Source organism: Atheta coriaria, unplaced genomic scaffold (assembly GCF_025399875.1).
Source record: "Atheta coriaria isolate IRGN ID8LTWV9N9 unplaced genomic scaffold, Caltech_Dcor_3.1 hic_scaffold_10_pilon, whole genome shotgun sequence".
In the NCBI taxonomy this organism is placed as follows: domain Eukaryota; kingdom Metazoa; phylum Arthropoda; class Insecta; order Coleoptera; family Staphylinidae; genus Dalotia; species Dalotia coriaria.
The window spans coordinates 3,817,998-3,835,112 of NW_027045452.1; the positions used below are offsets into that span (position 1 = coordinate 3,817,998).

Here is a 17,115-nt window from a genome sequence, read left to right on the forward strand (position 1 = left end):
GGCATGAACGTCGAAATAGCGAACGACATGCTGGTAGTGCTGATACTGAAGAGCCTCCCACCAAGCTACGAGGGATACCGATGCGTGATCAGGTCACAGGATGAACTCCCGAAAATGGACGCACTGATGGGAAAAATTCTGGACGAACACAGGAGCAGGAATGTGGACCCACAGGAAGGAGGTAACAACGTGCTCTATGCAGGCGGTCGGCACGGCAGGGGCCGAGCAAAAGGAAAAGCGACGCCAAATGCAAAACGACCATGTTACATATGTGGAGCTACTGATCATTGGGCGGCAAGATGCCCAAACCGAGGCAAAAACGCGGCAAAGCAGGTGGACAGAGTAGAGAACAGCTACATCGAGGAAGCATGGGCCGTGACACCAACGCCAAGATGGTGCCTGGACAGCGGATGTACGTCGCACATGTGTTCCAGCGAGGAGCTGATGACAGACTTGCAGGACTGTACAGCAACGTTGAACATGGCGAACTCAGCATCGACGGTGGCGCGTGCATGGGGCACGGCGCACGTCAACACGGAGACAGATGACTTCAAGGTAACGTTAAATTTGAGTAATACATTATTGGTCAAAGATCTCCGTACTAATTTAATATCTGTGTCAAAAATCACTCGAAATGATCGAGAGGTTTTATTCAGGAGAGATGATGCCATTATACGCAACCAGAAAGGTGAGACGGTAATGATAGCAGATCGGATAGGAGACCTGTATTACCTCCGTGAACGCAGCGAGCGAGCTGGAGCCACTACGCCGAAAGAAACGAGCATCACGGATGCACAGCTGTGGCATGCAAGACTTGGCCACCTACACATGGACGCAGTTGTCGAATTGTCGAGGGGACAAGCGACAGGAATCAAAAAGTTGACGTCTGGGAGAACGTCGTGCGACATATGTTATCGAGGAAAGATAACGTCGAAACCATTTACGCCGAGAACAGAGAGGAGCAGTAGATTGCTCGAAATAGTCCATTCAGATTTATGCCAACCATCAAGTACGAAATCAGAAGGTGGAAACAGGTACTTTGCTACGTTCATAGACGACTACAGCGGCTGGTGCGAGCTGTATTTGTTGAAGAGCAAAGACCAGGTATTCCAGGCCTTCAAGGAGTACAAGAATTTCGCAGAACGTCAAACAGGGGCGAAAATAAAGAAATTGCAATCGGACAACGGTCGAGAATATTGCAATAAGCAGTTCGACGATTACTTGAGGAATGAAGGCATCCAACGACGCCTAACAGTGCCATATACGCCTCAGCAGAATGGAGTAGCCGAGCGTATGAATAGAACGATCGTCGAAATGGCCAGATGTTTGCTGATACAATCAGGATTACCCACGATGTATTGGGGAGAGGCTATACTGACGGCAAATTACCTGAGAAACAGAAGTCCAAGCAGAAGTCATCAGGGGGTGACCCCATATGAGCTATGGATTGGTAACAGACCACTTCTAAGACATCTCAGAGTATTCGGAGCAAGAGCATTCATTCTGGATAAGGGTCCCAGACGGCGAAAACTTGATGATAAAGCAATTGAAGGCAAATTTGTTGGATATTCAAGGACGGCGAAGGCATACAGAGTACGTCTAAATGACACAGGAAAGATTGTCGAGACGAGAGACGTACAAATAGTTGAGGAAGACGCGCTAGCGTCGAAAAGAGTGATCCCGGTGGATGTTGAATACTCACACCCACATGAAGAGACTCAAGAGCCAGGGAGAGTAACTCAGGGCGAGAGGTCGTGCGAGGAGCAGACCACGAGACCCCCATTACGACGAGGACCTGGAAGGCCAGGGAGAGCAAAGACCGGGAAGCCGGGTAGACCTCAAAAATTGTATAGATACGTCAGTATGTCGAGTGTAGCATCCAGCCAAGCGTCGAACCGGGAGAATTTATCAGAGGATGAACCGCCGGAGAACGAGGTAGAAGATGCACTGCAGGACGACGTATTTGAGCAAGCCATTGACGACGAGAATCGCAGCAAAAGGAAGCCACTTGATACATCGTTGTTTCAAGGAGACAAAAGGTCGAAACAAGATGTCAACAGCGATCCTGAAAAATCGCCGGATTATCAAGAAGCGCAGGATGATCATGAACAGGAGTTCATGGAGACTGGATTCGTCGAAGAAATGGCTATGATGTCTGATATTGACTTAGAAGACGCAATTCATGGAGCCGAATCGCTCGAATGGAAGCGTGCACTTATGGAAGAAGTCAGATCACATTTGGAACACGGCACTTGGGAACTGGTAAAAAGACCAGAGAACAGGAACATAATAGGATCCAAGGTAATACTCAAGAACAAGTTGACCGCCGACGGGAAAATTGAGCGAAGAAAGGCAAGAATTGTGGCCAGAGGATTCACTCAAAGACCAGGGTTTGATTACGACGAAACTTTCGCACCGGTGGCTAGACTAGAATCAATCAGATTACTAGCATCACTGGCAGCAGGCTTGAAAGCGAAAATCCATCAGATGGACGTAATCACAGCATATTTGAACGCGGAACTTGATGAGGAGTTGTTCATGGAGACACCGGCGAAGCTAAAAGAAATTATCCAAGAAATTATACGAACTGAGCGACGGGATTCAAAAGTACATGCGCAAGCGGTGAAAATGACAAACAGCCTGACGAAAGGAGATCAAGTGTGTAGACTCCGAAAATCACTGTACGGGTTGAAACAATCCGGCAAGAAGTGGTACACCAAACTACGCAGTATACTGGCCAAAATCGGATTAGAGCCGACGGTATCAGATCCATGTTTGTTTACACGTCGAGTAGGCAATGACGTACTAATTGTTGGAATTTATGTCGATGACACATTGGCAACATCGAATAATCCAAAATTAATAGAGGAATTCAAACAAGGGATAAGCCGAGAGCTTAAGATAAAGGACTTGGGAGAGGCTCGTTATTGCTTAGGAATTGAATTCAAGCAAGAAGTTGGACGAATATGCCTAAGTCAACGGCGATACGTGGAAGAGGTGCTGGCGAAATTCGGAATGAGCGAATGCACACCAAACAGTACACCGGCGAGCCCGACGTCGACATTGAGAACAGCGACAGACCCAAACAAGCCTACAAAGAATCCGCAGTACAGAGAATTAGTGGGATCTCTCATGTACTTGGCAGTAGCAACAAGACCCGACATCGCGCACAGTGTAAGCGTGCTGAGCCAATATAACGAAAACCCCACGGAGGAACACTGGGGTGCGGCGAAGAGAGTGTTGAGATACCTGAAGGGAACTCCTGACAGAGGCCTGGTATTCAACGGAAAGGTAGAAAAATTAATTGGCTACACGGACTCGGGATGGAGATGCGACGAAGACGACTCGAGATCATACGGAGGGTACGCATTTATACTTGGAGGAGCGGCGATAAGCTGGAAAGCGAAGAAGCAGCGAGCAGTTGGGCTATCAACGACGGAAACAGAATTTAGAGCCCTTACCGAAGCGACGAAAGAGTCAATATACCTAAGGGGACTTCTCAGCGAACTGGGACTATCTCAGCTATCGGATGGCCTAATTTATTGTGATAATTTAGGCGCAGTACAATTAACGACGTCCACGAAACATCACGAGCGCACGAAGCACGCCAAGATGTACTTCCACTTCGTCAGGGAATCAGTAACTGAAAGAAAGGTCCACGTCGAGTATTTGCAATCGGAAGAGATGATCGCCGACATCCTCACCAAAGCATTACCAAGGGACCGACACGAAGAACTCACTCGAAAACTTGGTATGAGTGACAATTAAGTATAAAAACCCAAATTGTTTATACGTGTACGTATTAAGGGAGAGTGTAGGAAATGGTAATACGCACACACAATCGACGACGACGACACATGTATTTACACAGCAGGTGTGCTACCGCGCAGGCACTCGGCGCAGTTCCATACACATGTATATATATGCGTATAGAGTTATTGCAACATGCATTCACATAAAAATCTTACTGCGTGTACAACGTACAATAAAATCACCAAATCTACCTTCATTAGTTAACGCTTATTATTTATTTAACACCTTGACACTGCCTACCTCCCACAAATTTTAATATCGGTGCGCAAAAAAATATAAAGAGTACGTTTTGGCACTATTTAGCTGCTTTAAGATGACGATTTGAGTATTAGAATAGCTATTTTTATTTTAAAAAATAATAATAAAACTTTCTCCTTTTTATGCGGATTTTTACGTTGGCTTAAAATAAGTTATTTCGCTTTACTCATAATTTTCGTGCATTTTACAATCCAATAAAAATTATAATTTAGGTTTGTGTAATGATAATTCAAACTGCAAGAATAATTTAAGTTTTGGTGCGCAAGAAAATACAAAGAATGCGTTTTGGAAGTTAATTAAAAACGACGATTTGAGCATTAAAATGGCAGTTTTTATTAAAAAATTAAGAATAAAATTTCGTCGTTTTTATGCTGTTTTTGGCGTTTAAACGAAAATTATGTTGTTTTGCTACATTATTCATTTTCACACTTATAATATTTGCCAGAAGCGACAAAAGATTTATTTTGGGTTTATTTAATAATTATTCGAATTACAAGTATCCCTGTGTTTTGCTGCGCAAGAAAATATAAAAAATGCGTTTTTTTACTGCTTAGTTGCTTGAAAACGACGATTATAGCAATAAAAAAGCAGTTTTTATTAAAAAATAAATTATCGTTTTTATACTGTTTCTTACGTTAAAACGCAGATTTCAGCTTAAAACAAGTTGTTTTGCCGATTTATTCATTTACAAAGTTATTATATTGCTAGAATCCTACTAAAAAAATATTTTAGGTTTATTTAATAATTATTTAAATTACAAGTAGATATAATTTGAGTATTTGGTGCGCAAGAGAATATAAAGAATGCGTGTTTGTACTGTTGGTCGAATCGTAACTTCGCCAAACGAAGCGTCTCGGAGCTTCCGTACGTACGTTCGTTACGTGGTGAACACAGAATCGCCCCATACGTGACGGCAAACGCGTAGAAGAAGAACTACAAAAGACCCCTTTCCACCCACAAAGCAATGGCAACACCACAAATGATAACATACATGAAATAATCACACAATGAAAAACTCTTGAGAATACATTGCACTCAATCAGCAAAACCCTACTAGGCGAAAATCGGAGAATGAAGAAAGAATGACTAACGGAGAATTGGCAATAAATTCAGGTACGTAATGAAATAAATACACTGGTCCTACAATCAGCGGACACAGCCTATAGGTAATAACGTATCAACGAATACAACGAATACATCTATATATATTATATATTGGTGGAGAGGTAGCTGAGGGCCAGGAGAAGGTAATGGGATACTTTTCTAAAAGGGGACTAAACGACACTAAAAAGAGACAAACATATTTGGGTATATGGATTATCTTGCGGGAGCATAAGAGAACGCAAATACAAAGTTTTCTATTATCCCCGTCTCCTCTTTGTGCGATGCTTCGTAGCTTCCCCCCTAAGCATAGACGTGTGTATGTGTGTACGTGTGTGTTGAAGTTGACCGGTTGATGTTTTTGTTTGGAGAAGGTTACTAGGATACTTTTTGAAGTGAAAACTCCTTTTGAGAACACTAAACGACACTAAAAGGAAACAAACATATTCGCTTATATGGTTTAGCCTACGGGAAAAAAAGAGCACACAAATATAATGTTTTCTATTATCTCCCCCTCTTCTTTGTGCGATTCGTAGCTTCCCCCTAAGCATAGACGTGCCTGGGTTTGTACGTGTTGGTTGAAGTTGCCCGGTTGATGTGTTTGTTTGAATAGAACTTAGTAAGTGTAGGATACTTTTTTTAATACTTTTTGAAATGAAAACTTCTTTGGAAGATACTAAACGAGTTTTCTCCGTCTCTTTTTTGTGCGATGCTTCGTAACTTCCCTACTCAACATGCAGCGATCAAATCTTACCCGACAAAACTGTAATGCAACTAGGATTCGTAGGATTGCGAATGAAAGGACTGAAGAAGAACAAAAAATTGCACGAGAAAAGCGCCGTGTTAGTATGACTCGACTTCGTGCTTCTCAATCACAAGAGCAAAGCGAGGCAGAACAAAGTTTGCCGGGTCAGCTAGTTACAAATAAAAATAAAAAAGAAGGGCCGGGCGAGATAAACGAAGATGAGCGGACAACCTGGCGCAAAGAGCCCAGACTGTAGCAGATTTGGAAAACACCAGAAAGTTGTATAGAATAACAAGACAACTGGCAAACAAACCGACATGTGTGGAGGCTTCACAAATTAAATCAAACGATGGACTATCGATAACAACAACAGACACACAACTGAAAAGGTGGATAAAGTACTTCACAAAAACACTTAGCCACACCCCCTCACAAACATCCAACCACAAGAAACCAAACTGCCAGCTAACTTATTACGAATTAGTTGTGCTGCCCCAACTTTGTAAGAGATTAGTAATACACAAACTGAAACCCGTGACAGTTGCGGGACTCGATCAACTGCATGCGCAAAATGACAACCCATCCTCCAAAGTCTATGGGAATACGAGCACTTACCGGAAGAATGGAAAAGAGGACTAATTCAAAAGTTACCAAAGGTGTCACCATATTGAACACCATTAATAAGTTCATGGCGGCCATAATTGCGAACCGCTTACTAGAAGAAATGGAGCCTATACTGAGAGAAGAACAAGCAGGGTTTAGACTTATGAGTACTAGATCCTGCGCGGACCAAATTAATACTTTGCGTATCATAATAGAACAATTACAGAAATACAGATCGCCACATTATCTAATAATGTTGACTTCACACAAGCATTTGACACCCTGCAATACACAATCTGGCGAATACTACAAGGAAAAGGTGTCCCGCCAAAAATAATCAAAGAACTATTCAGCGATGCTAACTGCTAAGTCCTACACAAGAACAAAATTGGCAAAACAAATTAGAAATTTGCAACGGAGTCAAACAGGGATGTGTTCTTTCGCGCTACTATTCAACATAGTACCGGAACACAACTTATGGCTAGGAGACCTAGACTATGCCGATGACATATGCTTTATGTCACATACGTTCGAAGACATAGATGACGAAGATGAGTTCCAAAAAGCAAGGAAAGTGAGAAATAAATACAAACAAAACCAAAGAAAAGAAAATAAATGATCGCTGTTATTAAGTATGGCCTTGTGGCGTAGTCGGCTGGACTGCGCGCAAGCGCTGCGAGTGAATGGAGAAGGATATTCAGGGAGTGTGAGAGAAACAGGCCAGAGGGGAGAAGTTGAGATCGTAAAACGCATAGAGATTGTATAATTAGAGAATAAAATAGATATTTTGGGTTCCCAAACATTTGCCCACAAAACGATCGCTCACACGAATACTACTACGAGTACTCACAGAAAACTTCCCACAGTCATAATTGCGCACACGGACAATTGCTCACAGGCAATACTTCCCACAGCGACTTTTGCTCACCGATCCAATTGCTCACAATTTAATTTTTTTTATATTGGAGAAGATATCTCTTGACCGAAGGTGGGCCCACCGGCAGCCCTTTAGGCAAGGTGAGGAGCCCTCGACGGCGGAGCGGACTACCCCGTTACCAACGACCATGTCTTCGCGGGAAATTCCCACTAGCACTTCATGGCGTACATCGACACCTTCGGCAGTGCAAGACCAACCAGCCGCCGCGACAAGACTCCCAGCTTGAGACAGGGACGGACCCCGGTTATGTTTTCGTTGCCGAAGCTACGGTCACGTCGCACGCTATTGCCATTCTCCTCCAGTTGCCGCCGAAGTTAAACAAGAGATCCCCGAAACCCAGGCACAGTTCCACGTCGCCCTACCAGGAGAGGAGTGTGGCAAGTACCTGAAAGAAGCTTCCATAGGGGGAAACCACACAGTGATTGCCTACGTAGATCCGGGGTGTGCTGTGTGCACAATCAGAGAGACGTCGCATTAGCAAAACGACTGAAGATGCTGCCACACGTGATCTCTTTGCGAGGTTTTGGCCAAAAGACTGTGGAGACCAAGAGTAAGGTAGAGACCACAATAAATATAGATGACGTGTGCGAACAGGTACAGCTACTCGTCCTAGAGGACGCTGCTGGGGAGAACGCTCTTAGATCTACCGTCCGTCGCTTTCGTGAAAATCGGTTCGGTGCTAAAGGTGGGCGTACTTATCGCGATCCCATTGCAGTCGAAAATTTAAGCGTGGGTTCTTCGGACGTCGCAGCGCCCGCAATCGACCAAGGGGAGTGTTCCGAATATGCCGCTATGGACGTCAATAATTCAGCGTCTGAGCCTGTCTCGCCATCAAACAACCATCACCATAAAAATGACATGTCGAACGGGTTCAGCTCGCCAGACAAGCACAAGAGTTCCAAGTCGGAGCATAGCAACAAGCATCGTGATCACCAGAGTCGCAGCAAAGACCACAAGAGCTCCAAGGACAAGGATCGCCATCACAGCAGTTCCAAAGAAGAGAGTTCTTCGCCCAAGTCTTCAAGCAAGGAACGAACATAGGGGTAAGGATAGGAGTAAGGACAAAGACAAGGATAGACGTAAACACAGCAGTTCACAGAAGATCTAAATCGGAAAAGTGCTCGCCGTTGGAAGACAATGAAAACAACAAAAACGTGAAGCCAATTAAGAGAGAGAAGAAGAAGTCGAAGTCCACGCCAGCGGTTGTCAAGAAGAAGCCGGCTAGCAGTCCGAAGAAGCGTAAGAATAAGACCGAGAAGGAGCAAAAGGTGTGGAAATGGTGGGTGACTGGCCAACATCTGCGCCAACAAGCGACAATGACGAAGTGGACCACCGCGCCGCCGACTATCTCGATGACGGCGACGACCAGCCTGGCTAAAGAATTATACCACAGGAGAAGAGGAGCGCGTCTTAGTCAGGAAGGGCAGAATGTTATGTATGGCCTTGTGGCGTAGTCAGCTAGACTGCGCGTAAGCGCTGAGAGTGAAGGGAGAAGGATATTCAGGGAATGCGAGAGAAGACGGGTCAGAGGGGAGTCAAGTAAAGAACGCGGCAGAGACGACAGTGTAAAAGGGGAAAAGTTGAGATCGTGAAACGAATAGAGATTGTATAATTAGAAAATAAATTATAATAGATATTTTGAATTAGAGACCAAATGCGGAGTCATTTCTTAACAAATGTAATAATCAATAACGAAATACAGAGGAATCCCGGTAATCCGCACACGGCTTAATCCGGCACACCTTGTAATCTGACATGGTCATATGTCATATGTTTGTACTTTTGGATTTGTAATTTGTCGAATTACAAGGTATTTTTTTGTAAAACATTCCGGACTGTAAGGGGTCTTTTATATAATCCGACAAATTCGCTCATCCGACACTGCCCTGCAAAGTGATTGTCGGATTACCGGGATTCCATTGTAATCGAGATAGTAAATACTTTCATATATCTTGGCAGTATTAATGTGACGGGCAGGACCAAAAAAGGCGTCGACATGCGCATAGCCAAAGCCGCACACCGCGTCTGGACTATTTAACCACATCTGGAGAAATACCAACTACTCAAAGAATACAAAAATTAGAATATTTAACACCAATGTAAAGTCAGTCCTGCTTTACGGTTGTGAATCATGGAAAACAACAAAAGCTATCAATAACAAACTACTTGTAATTCATCAATAAATGTCTCCTAGTAATAAATGTACTACGCATTTTCTGACCGCAAAAAATAACAAACGAAGACCTATGGACGCAATGCAACCAAACACACGTAGGCATAGAAATTTAAAAAAGGTAAAAGAGGATGGATAGATCACTCGCTCAAAAGACCTAATAGCATCCAACGAAGAGCATTGAATTGGAATCCACAGGGTAGTAAAGTAAACCCAGAGGCCGCCCAAAAAGCAGCTGGCGTCGGACCATACTACAAGAACTTGAACCCGTTCAAAAAACGTGGAATGAAGCGAAAGCGTTGGCAGCACACAGGATTCGCTAAAGAAACTTTGTTTGCTGTAGCTGCTGGTCGACCCTTCACATCAAATACTGTACATATACTGGTGTTTTACAAATTGGCAAAATTTTACCAAAACAGTTCGTTAATTAGAGGCTGTCAGCTAAGCCCGATATACTCGTAAGTTTACACCAAATATAATTTTTTTTTCTTACAAATAGAGAGTCTACTGAGACGAATGCCGTTTAACAGTAATCTTTAAATTGAATAGAAGCTGAGATATAATTTATTGAAAATCAGTAAAAAATCGATTGTTCATTTTAAATTCAAAAAATTCTCAGGCGGCCATATTTGATTATATCTAAATTTGCAGGAACGTCTTCTTTTAAGGTGTACTTTTGAGGTAAAAATGGGCATCAAAATCGCTGACTTGAGTGCGCTCACTTTCGTCGAGAATTAATGGATCTGTCAATATATATATAATATTTAAATCAATATATGCTGTTAATTTTGTACAATTCCAATAAAAGGTAGGCCCCATATTGTACTACACATCATAAATTAAAAGGATTCAACGTATAATGAATATTTATCTCTGTAGGAATGTCGTTATAGATAGTATATAAATAGACTTGGCAGTCTGTTATTAGAAATATACTGAACACGAACCCAAGTACAACATATTAATAAAGGTAAAAAGTTAAAATATTACAAGTAGAATCATTTTTTGGTTAGTTAAGTGACCTTCTTTATGGGAATCCTGATTGCACCTTTTAACAAAATATAAAGCTAAAAGATAATTGTAACTATGGAGTAATTCATTTGATTCCTGACCATTTTATGTCAAATTGAAAATAGTCAAACTGTCATAGTTAAATTAATACATCATCACCAAAAATTTGCAGTAAATGGCCGATACAGATACGTTAGTTCTGGTCACCGTTGTATGAAGCATTGATTTGTAATTGTAACATTGTCATTTTAATAATCATAATTTACAGATTTTTCGGCATGGTGATCGCACCCCTGATACATTAGACACATTTCCATTGAATCCATATCAAAACCATACATTCTTTCCTTATAAAAATGGAGAAGTTACTCATGTAAGAATTTTTTGCATTATATTGTCATATATAAATATCCTTTAAGATAATTTGCAGAAAGGTCAAGAGCGAATGATAAACATTGGCAATGACCTGCGTAAACGTTACGAAGCCTTCCTGGGCGATGTATTCTACACGGACATTGTGGAATCCACCACATCCAGCTATACGAGATGTCAAATGTCTCTACAGTGTGTCCATGCTGGGCTTTTCCCACCAAATATTAAAACGGGTATACCATGTAAAGGCCTTTTATGGCAAGCCGTCCCTTTTAAAATTATCCCGTTCGAAACTGATAAAGTAAATGAGCTCCATCCTATAAATAAATTCGATAGTTAATTAAAATTTGTGTTCTAGCTAATATCCATTCACATACACTGTCCTAAATTAATTCAAAACATTAATCCTGAACGCATCCCGCAAGAAGATAAAGAATTATTAGAATATATTCAAGAACACAGTGGTTTTGACAAATTGGAATACCTGAGCGCCATGCGAGTTTATGACATTTTTAAAACATCGGTACGGATCAATTGAATTTTTTTTAAATACTTTTTAAAATTATTTTTAAATATGTTTAGCTCGAAGCAGGTCTTGAACTGCCAGATTGGGTGAAACCAATCTGGCCGGAGCAACTTAGGAACATAGCTTACAAATTCTGGTTGCATTTCCAAAACAAACGACGTGCTATTGCAGCAGGACCTATGATAAAACAAATCATTGATCAAGCAAAAACAAAAATTTCGGAAATTCATGACCCGCATGGAAGGAAAATGTATCTTTACGCTGTGCATGATATGAACCTTCATGCTTTGCGAGGAGCATTGAGCATTTGGGACGATCAAACCGTGGAATATGGAGCCCACTTAATTTTTGAATTGCATAATATTGACGATGTTTATGGCTTTAAAGTAGTCACTTAACCACAGAAAACAACTTAATTTTATTAATTTTTATTTTGTAGATATTCTTCCAAAATAGTTATAATGAACCAAAATTGATGACCATTCCTGGTTATGACGATTTTATAACATTAGAAGAATTTGAAAACTATACTGAGGAACATTACGCACCGGGATGCACTTGTGATGATATTTAAAGAAATCAATCACTACCTAGAAACAAATTTCAATACATCATTCCACACATTATAAAATAATTAGTATTTAATTATTATTTAATCATATCTGCATGCCTGCCATTGACGACCATTCATTACAAGTATTTTTTTAAATACCTTGGAATCCACTTGTGTTATCAAAATGAACTTGAATGAGGTTGATTCAACGTGGAGAAATGTGTTTACCGAACCGCACAATTCCACCACATTTGTATACTCACTGTAGCCAGTGATAATGCTTAGTCCATGGTGTACGTAAAACCATAAATAATAACGCGTGAGTGTAATTCATCAAGTCATGCTGTTTGAATATCGTGTTAGATGCAAACTAACACGCGACTGATACAGCAAGCTACTTTAGTATTACTAGCTTTTTAACTTATTTCCGGCGAATACGCGGTCATCTTTTAGGAGTGAATCATCGTAAACGTGACTGGAAATTTAATTTTGCGCGGGATGCATGGACGAAGTTAAAGCGGAGTAAAACAGTATAACAGTATAACTCATATAAAACATGCCTGCAAAACGTAAGTACTTATCGATCTGTATTATCATCATTATATCTCAATTATGGAGCGGACTGTTCTACTCGGTAAAAAATAAAATAATCGATATCGTTCAGAGTACCTGACCATGTGATTACTAATAGTGAAAGTTAGTTTAGTCTGCACATTGCTTGTGAAAACATTGCTTTTGAATAGTTTAAGAATAACAGGTAGAAAATTTGAATTAATCCCACAAATGAAATAGTAATTTATATCCTATATGTATATCCATATTTTTTTATATTTTTAGTATCAATATCCTTGGCTAGAAGCCTTTCTAGCATGTCTAGATCTAATAAGTCCAATAATATAGACCAGTCAACATTGGTTTTGACTCAAGTTGTAAGAATTTAAGTAAATAAAATTATAGCGAATATTAATTATTGATAAATAAACAGATTTTTAGACATGGTCACAGATCCCCAGACCAAAAACTCAACTATCCTGGAGATCCGTATGAACTCGAGCCCTATTTACCATATGGAAGAGGTGAGCTAACTTTGGTAAGTAAAAATAATAAAACATCGAGAAGAAATTTTAACCATTTAATTTGCTTTTAGATTGGAAGAAAACAATGTTTTGCGTTCGGCCAAACACTGCGCAATCGCTACTCGAAATTCCTAGGCCCTGACTACGTCAACGGATTAGTTGAAGCAAAAAGTTCCGAAATCTCTCGTGCGCGAACCACTCTTCAATTAGTGCTAGCCGGCCTCTTTCCACCATCATCAACCAGCAAAATTCACGATACCCTCAACTGGCAACCCGTGCCTTTCACTTATAAACCACTAAAAGAAGACGCTCTCATAGGTAGAGCTATTGTAAATATGTATCAGCACGAAGACCATCCAGAATTTCGTAAAACTGCCAACAGTCAAGAGGTGATTAAATGTATAGAAGAAGATCTGAAGTGGAATGTAAGAGTTCAAGCACAATGTTTACTCCTTTTCGATACCCTGAAAACTCAGATTGGCGTAGGCCTAGAAATGCCAAAGTGGTGCGTGGAAATTTTCCCAAACAAATTGAAAAAAGAATTTGAAGATTTTACCAAACATAACTTCGCCCGAAAGGATTTTATTATTGGTGGATTTGGTGAGTTTATCAAAGAAATCAATAACATTATGACCCAAAAAGTTGAAGAAATTACTAGGAATGGAGAGAAACTTCCCAAGATTTTTCTGTACTCTGGACATGATATTAACATCGCGGGTATTTTAAGTATTTTCAAGCAGTTTGATTCTACAAAATGGCCGAACTACATGTCAAATATTACGTTTGAGTTACACAAAATCGATGGGGAATTCTACGTAAAGATACTGCACCAAAATGGACCAGAGGATGCTAAAAATCTCTCAAATGAAGAAAAATTAAACATTTTGAAGCTACCAAATTCCAATGAAGAGATGTGCAAGTTAAGTGAATTCACCAAGCACGTTCAAGAGTATTTCCCGACTGCTACTAAATTATAAAACCAATATATTTTAAAAGTATTAATTTATAAATAATTTTATTAATGTGTGTATTTAATGATAAAAATTTCACCGCAATGAACAAATATATGGATTATATCTATATGTGTAGTTTGTATTGATGGTGCAATCATTGACATTGGTCATATAAATTATATTTGACCTTGAAATTTGGTTGGAACCATGAATGTTCAAATGCTTGTACACATACCAGACGAGACGAATAACGTGGCAAGCGTAATTTTTGAGAGAACAGTCACAACACGAAGCTAGGCACTGCAACAACGTCATAATTATATACTAATCTTATCTCGGTAAAAAAAAGCCATGGACGAGTCTACGTTGGTGTTGGTGCAAGTAGTAAGTTTAAACATTTGCGTCTAGCGCATTTAGAAATCGAAACTTCAAGGTTTTTAGGCATGGTATTCGCGCCCCTGATCATTTGGTTAGTTATCCCGGTGATCCCTATCAAAATGTCAAATTTGAACCTTTTGGGCGTGGCCAACTTACAAAGGTAAAATTATGCAAACTTCAATTTCAAAAAATTGATACCAAATTTTAATTTAGAATGGTCGTAAGCAATGTTATGAATTTGGTAAGGAACTACGTGATCGTTATAATAGCTTCTTAGGGGCTGAATATTATGACTCCCTGTTGGAAGCGCATAGTTCCGAAGTTGGACGGGCTAGAACTACCCTACAATTGGTCCTAGCCGGACTATTTCCTCCAACTAAAACTACTAGAATAACCGAGGATCTAAACTGGCATCCTATTCCATTCAATTATCAACGTATAACGAAAGATCCCCTGTTCGGACCTATGATTCTGCAGGTCACTAACAACAAAAATCATTCGGAATTCAAAAAGTCCCAAAACAGCATCGAAGTAGTAAAACATGTTGAAGGCAAACTCAATTGGAAAATTGACCATGCCTCTCAATTAACAATGATTTATGATATCATCAAGAGTCAGTTAGATTTAGGGCTAGAGCTCCCTGAATGGATTGCGGATATCTATCCCAAAAAGATTGAACAAGAAATTTCCACCTATTTGACTGAGAATATGGCGCGTAAAGATTATTTAAAAGATGGTATAGGATATTTAATGCAAAAGATTCTTTCCGAAATGGAGGCAAAAGTAGAAAACTTAAAAGGTGACTCACCTAAGATTATTTTATACTCCGGACATGATATAAACGTCGTTGCTCTGATGCAAATCTTGAAGTTTCCTGAACTGATTTGGCCGTTGTACATTGGAAGCCTAACGTTCGAACTACACAAAGTCAACGATGAGTTCTATGTGAAAGTAAGCAAAACGTCCACCCGGTAGTCCCGAAATGAGGTTAATTAACACTCATTGTTTTAGATAATTTTCATCGACGGATACTTGCACGAGTCTGAAAAAGAGGAACGCATATTGAATTTACAAACTTTGAAAGTATTAAACAGTGACGATGAAGCTTGGAAGTTGCCACAGCTTCGCAAGCACGTTGAAATGTATTTAAAATAGTAAACATACAGGTTAGTTTTAGTTAGTTTTTGTATTATGTAGCATACTCATTGTAAGCGCCCAAGTTTTAACAATGAATTTATTTAAAACGTAACAATTTCGGTACAATATTATGACTAGATCATCGTAATCATATAAACTAACAGCTTCCGACATAACTGGCAATAAATACGACACAACATCAATGTGAAAATTGAACACGCAAACCCATCAGTCGACAATCATGGGTGTGGCAAAACAGAACTTAAAACTTATGTGCCTACAATGATTACTATTAGTTTAGAACCTTTTTAGATCATGTCCAGAGTGTATTTTAAATTAGTTATTGCTTCTGATGCTATTGCATATATTGACTGTCCTATGAGTTGTAATTTGTACCTACACTGCACTTCTTTAAAAGTATCTAAATAGATAGTAAGGTCACCAGTCTAGCCAAGGCGGCTGATTGATTTTATGAACCGGCGTGAATGTAAGGTTCACGGGTAGATTGATTACTGCATACTTCATATTGAGCCGTCGCAATTGATTCATGATCATAATTCCATTGCGACCAATTAGAAAACCCGCGGGAATATTTACGTCCGTTGTCAGATCGTCATCAATCATCTCTACGTAATATTCTTCATTCTCTTTGTTTGTATCAGTTATTATTACAGCACGAGCTCCTGCTTTTTCAGCTATAATTGTTTTCTTTTTAAAAGAACAATCCCTAGAAAATATATATAGTTAAAAAATTGATGTTCAAGGCTTAAGTTCATCACATAAACTAAAATTAGATACAAACTTTAATGTGCCCTATTTATATATTTACCCTCTTTCAATAAATGCAACATTTCCTTCAATGTCATCAATGTTTGTAAGGTCAGTACAAGCATGTCTTGGTTGTGCTGGCACCAATAAAATATGCTTGAACTCAATGGACTTATTCTAGAAACAAATAATTTGTAAAACTTATTTGAATTATTTAATATATTTATATTGATGATTAAAATGTAATACAAAATACTTACAAATGGTATCCCAAAATCTTTAGCAGGTTTCAATCTATATGTGTACTCTAGTACTTCAGGTTCAACAATCTCAAAAAACACATCACCAGATATCAGTTCCGCGGTCGATGTGCCATCCGAAAGGTGCAAATTATTCGCTACAAAACCAAACTTCATGAAACACAAATTACAAATGTTTTTCTATTTCCTTGATTACTTACGACCACTATAAGTATAGGATAGATTGATGGCAATAATCACAAGAATGGCAAAGAAATCTTCCTGGCGCATAATTTTCGATGAACACTTAAATCATTTGAAATTAAGGGAAACTTATTCGTTAATAAGCGGGAGCCTCACTAATGAACGGTCAGACTTATTTCAATAAAATGTTTTGAGGTTAGATTAAAATTTAGTATGTATGGATATGCTGGCACAAGTTGAATCACCTAAAACGTGTTCAAGCATAAGC

General features: G+C 39.7%; 4 protein-coding genes across 7 annotated transcripts; 3 read left to right on the forward strand and 1 right to left on the reverse strand.

The window, feature by feature from the left end:
- Window positions 1-10,705: 10,705 nt before the first annotated feature.
- LOC135801326 (venom acid phosphatase Acph-1-like) lies at window positions 10,706-12,173 on the forward strand. Of its 2 annotated transcripts, XM_065314761.1 has the most exons (6): window positions 10,706-10,852; window positions 10,910-11,014; window positions 11,072-11,314; window positions 11,372-11,536; window positions 11,596-11,925; window positions 11,979-12,173. In XM_065314761.1, exons 1-6 carry the CDS (start codon window positions 10,817-10,819, stop codon window positions 12,111-12,113), a joined length of 1,014 nt encoding a protein of 337 aa, XP_065170833.1. In that variant the 5' UTR covers window positions 10,706-10,816; the 3' UTR covers window positions 12,114-12,173. The 2 variants fall into 2 exon arrangements, with proteins under 2 accessions (XP_065170833.1, XP_065170834.1); XM_065314762.1 differs by lacking the exon at window positions 10,706-10,852 and having other exon boundaries at window positions 11,061-11,314.
- LOC135801329 (PRADC1-like protein) lies at window positions 11,952-17,080 on the reverse strand. Of its 2 annotated transcripts, XR_010550353.1 has the most exons (6): window positions 16,865-17,080; window positions 16,665-16,801; window positions 16,466-16,581; window positions 16,037-16,363; window positions 12,252-15,541; window positions 11,952-12,129 (listed from the first exon to the last, which is right to left on the reverse strand). XR_010550353.1 is itself a non-coding variant. In XM_065314766.1 (4 exons), the coding sequence occupies exons 1-4, from the start codon at window positions 16,932-16,934 to the stop codon at window positions 16,075-16,077; spliced, it is 612 nt and encodes a 203-aa protein (XP_065170838.1). In that variant the 5' UTR covers window positions 16,935-17,080; the 3' UTR covers window positions 15,720-16,074. The 2 variants fall into 2 exon arrangements, 1 of the variants encoding a protein (XP_065170838.1); XM_065314766.1 differs by lacking the exons at window positions 11,952-12,129; window positions 12,252-15,541 and having other exon boundaries at window positions 15,720-16,363.
- Window positions 12,546-14,248, forward strand: LOC135801324 (venom acid phosphatase Acph-1-like). 2 transcript variants are annotated; one of them, XM_065314758.1, is made up of 4 exons: window positions 12,546-12,661; window positions 12,930-13,021; window positions 13,078-13,182; window positions 13,240-14,248. In XM_065314758.1, exons 1-4 carry the CDS (start codon window positions 12,649-12,651, stop codon window positions 14,143-14,145), a joined length of 1,116 nt encoding a protein of 371 aa, XP_065170830.1. In that variant the 5' UTR covers window positions 12,546-12,648; the 3' UTR covers window positions 14,146-14,248. The 2 variants fall into 2 exon arrangements, with proteins under 2 accessions (XP_065170830.1, XP_065170831.1); XM_065314759.1 differs by lacking the exon at window positions 12,546-12,661 and adding an exon at window positions 12,807-12,849.
- On the forward strand, window positions 14,366-16,085 carry LOC135801325 (venom acid phosphatase Acph-1-like). Its single transcript, XM_065314760.1, has 4 exons — window positions 14,366-14,505; window positions 14,555-14,659; window positions 14,713-15,450; window positions 15,511-16,085. Exons 1-4 carry the CDS (start codon window positions 14,473-14,475, stop codon window positions 15,652-15,654), a joined length of 1,020 nt encoding a protein of 339 aa, XP_065170832.1. The 5' UTR covers window positions 14,366-14,472; the 3' UTR covers window positions 15,655-16,085.
- Window positions 17,081-17,115: the final 35 nt, after the last annotated feature.

What these genes read in the sequence shown, in the direction of transcription:
- LOC135801326 (XM_065314761.1), top strand. Translation starts at nt 10,817, where the DNA reads ATGGCCGATACAGATACGTTAGTTCTGGTCACCGTT. An exon ending in ATGACATTTTTAAAACATCG is followed by an intron (nt 11,537 to 11,595) that starts GTACGGATCAAT and finishes AAATATGTTTAG; the next exon opens with CTCGAAGCAGGTCTTGAACT. An exon ending in ACGATGTTTATGGCTTTAAA is followed by an intron (nt 11,926 to 11,978) that starts GTAGTCACTTAA and finishes TTTATTTTGTAG; the next exon opens with ATATTCTTCCAAAATAGTTA.
- LOC135801329 (XM_065314766.1), bottom strand. Translation starts at nt 16,934, where the DNA reads ATGCGCCAGGAAGATTTCTTTGCCATTCTTGTGATTATTGCCATCAAT. An exon ending in ATCCTATACTTATAGTGGTC is followed by an intron (nt 16,802 to 16,864) that starts GTAAGTAATCAA and finishes TTGGTTTTGTAG; the next exon opens with CGAATAATTTGCACCTTTCG. An exon ending in AAGATTTTGGGATACCATTT is followed by an intron (nt 16,582 to 16,664) that starts GTAAGTATTTTG and finishes ATTTGTTTCTAG; the next exon opens with AATAAGTCCATTGAGTTCAA.
- LOC135801325 (XM_065314760.1), top strand. Translation starts at nt 14,473, where the DNA reads ATGGACGAGTCTACGTTGGTGTTGGTGCAAGTA. An exon ending in CGTTGGTGTTGGTGCAAGTA is followed by an intron (nt 14,506 to 14,554) that starts GTAAGTTTAAAC and finishes CGAAACTTCAAG; the next exon opens with GTTTTTAGGCATGGTATTCG. An exon ending in GGCGTGGCCAACTTACAAAG is followed by an intron (nt 14,660 to 14,712) that starts GTAAAATTATGC and finishes ATTTTAATTTAG; the next exon opens with AATGGTCGTAAGCAATGTTA.
- LOC135801324 (XM_065314758.1), top strand. An exon ending in CATTGGTTTTGACTCAAGTT is followed by an intron (nt 13,022 to 13,077) that starts GTAAGAATTTAA and finishes ATAAATAAACAG; the next exon opens with ATTTTTAGACATGGTCACAG. An exon ending in GAAGAGGTGAGCTAACTTTG is followed by an intron (nt 13,183 to 13,239) that starts GTAAGTAAAAAT and finishes ATTTGCTTTTAG; the next exon opens with ATTGGAAGAAAACAATGTTT.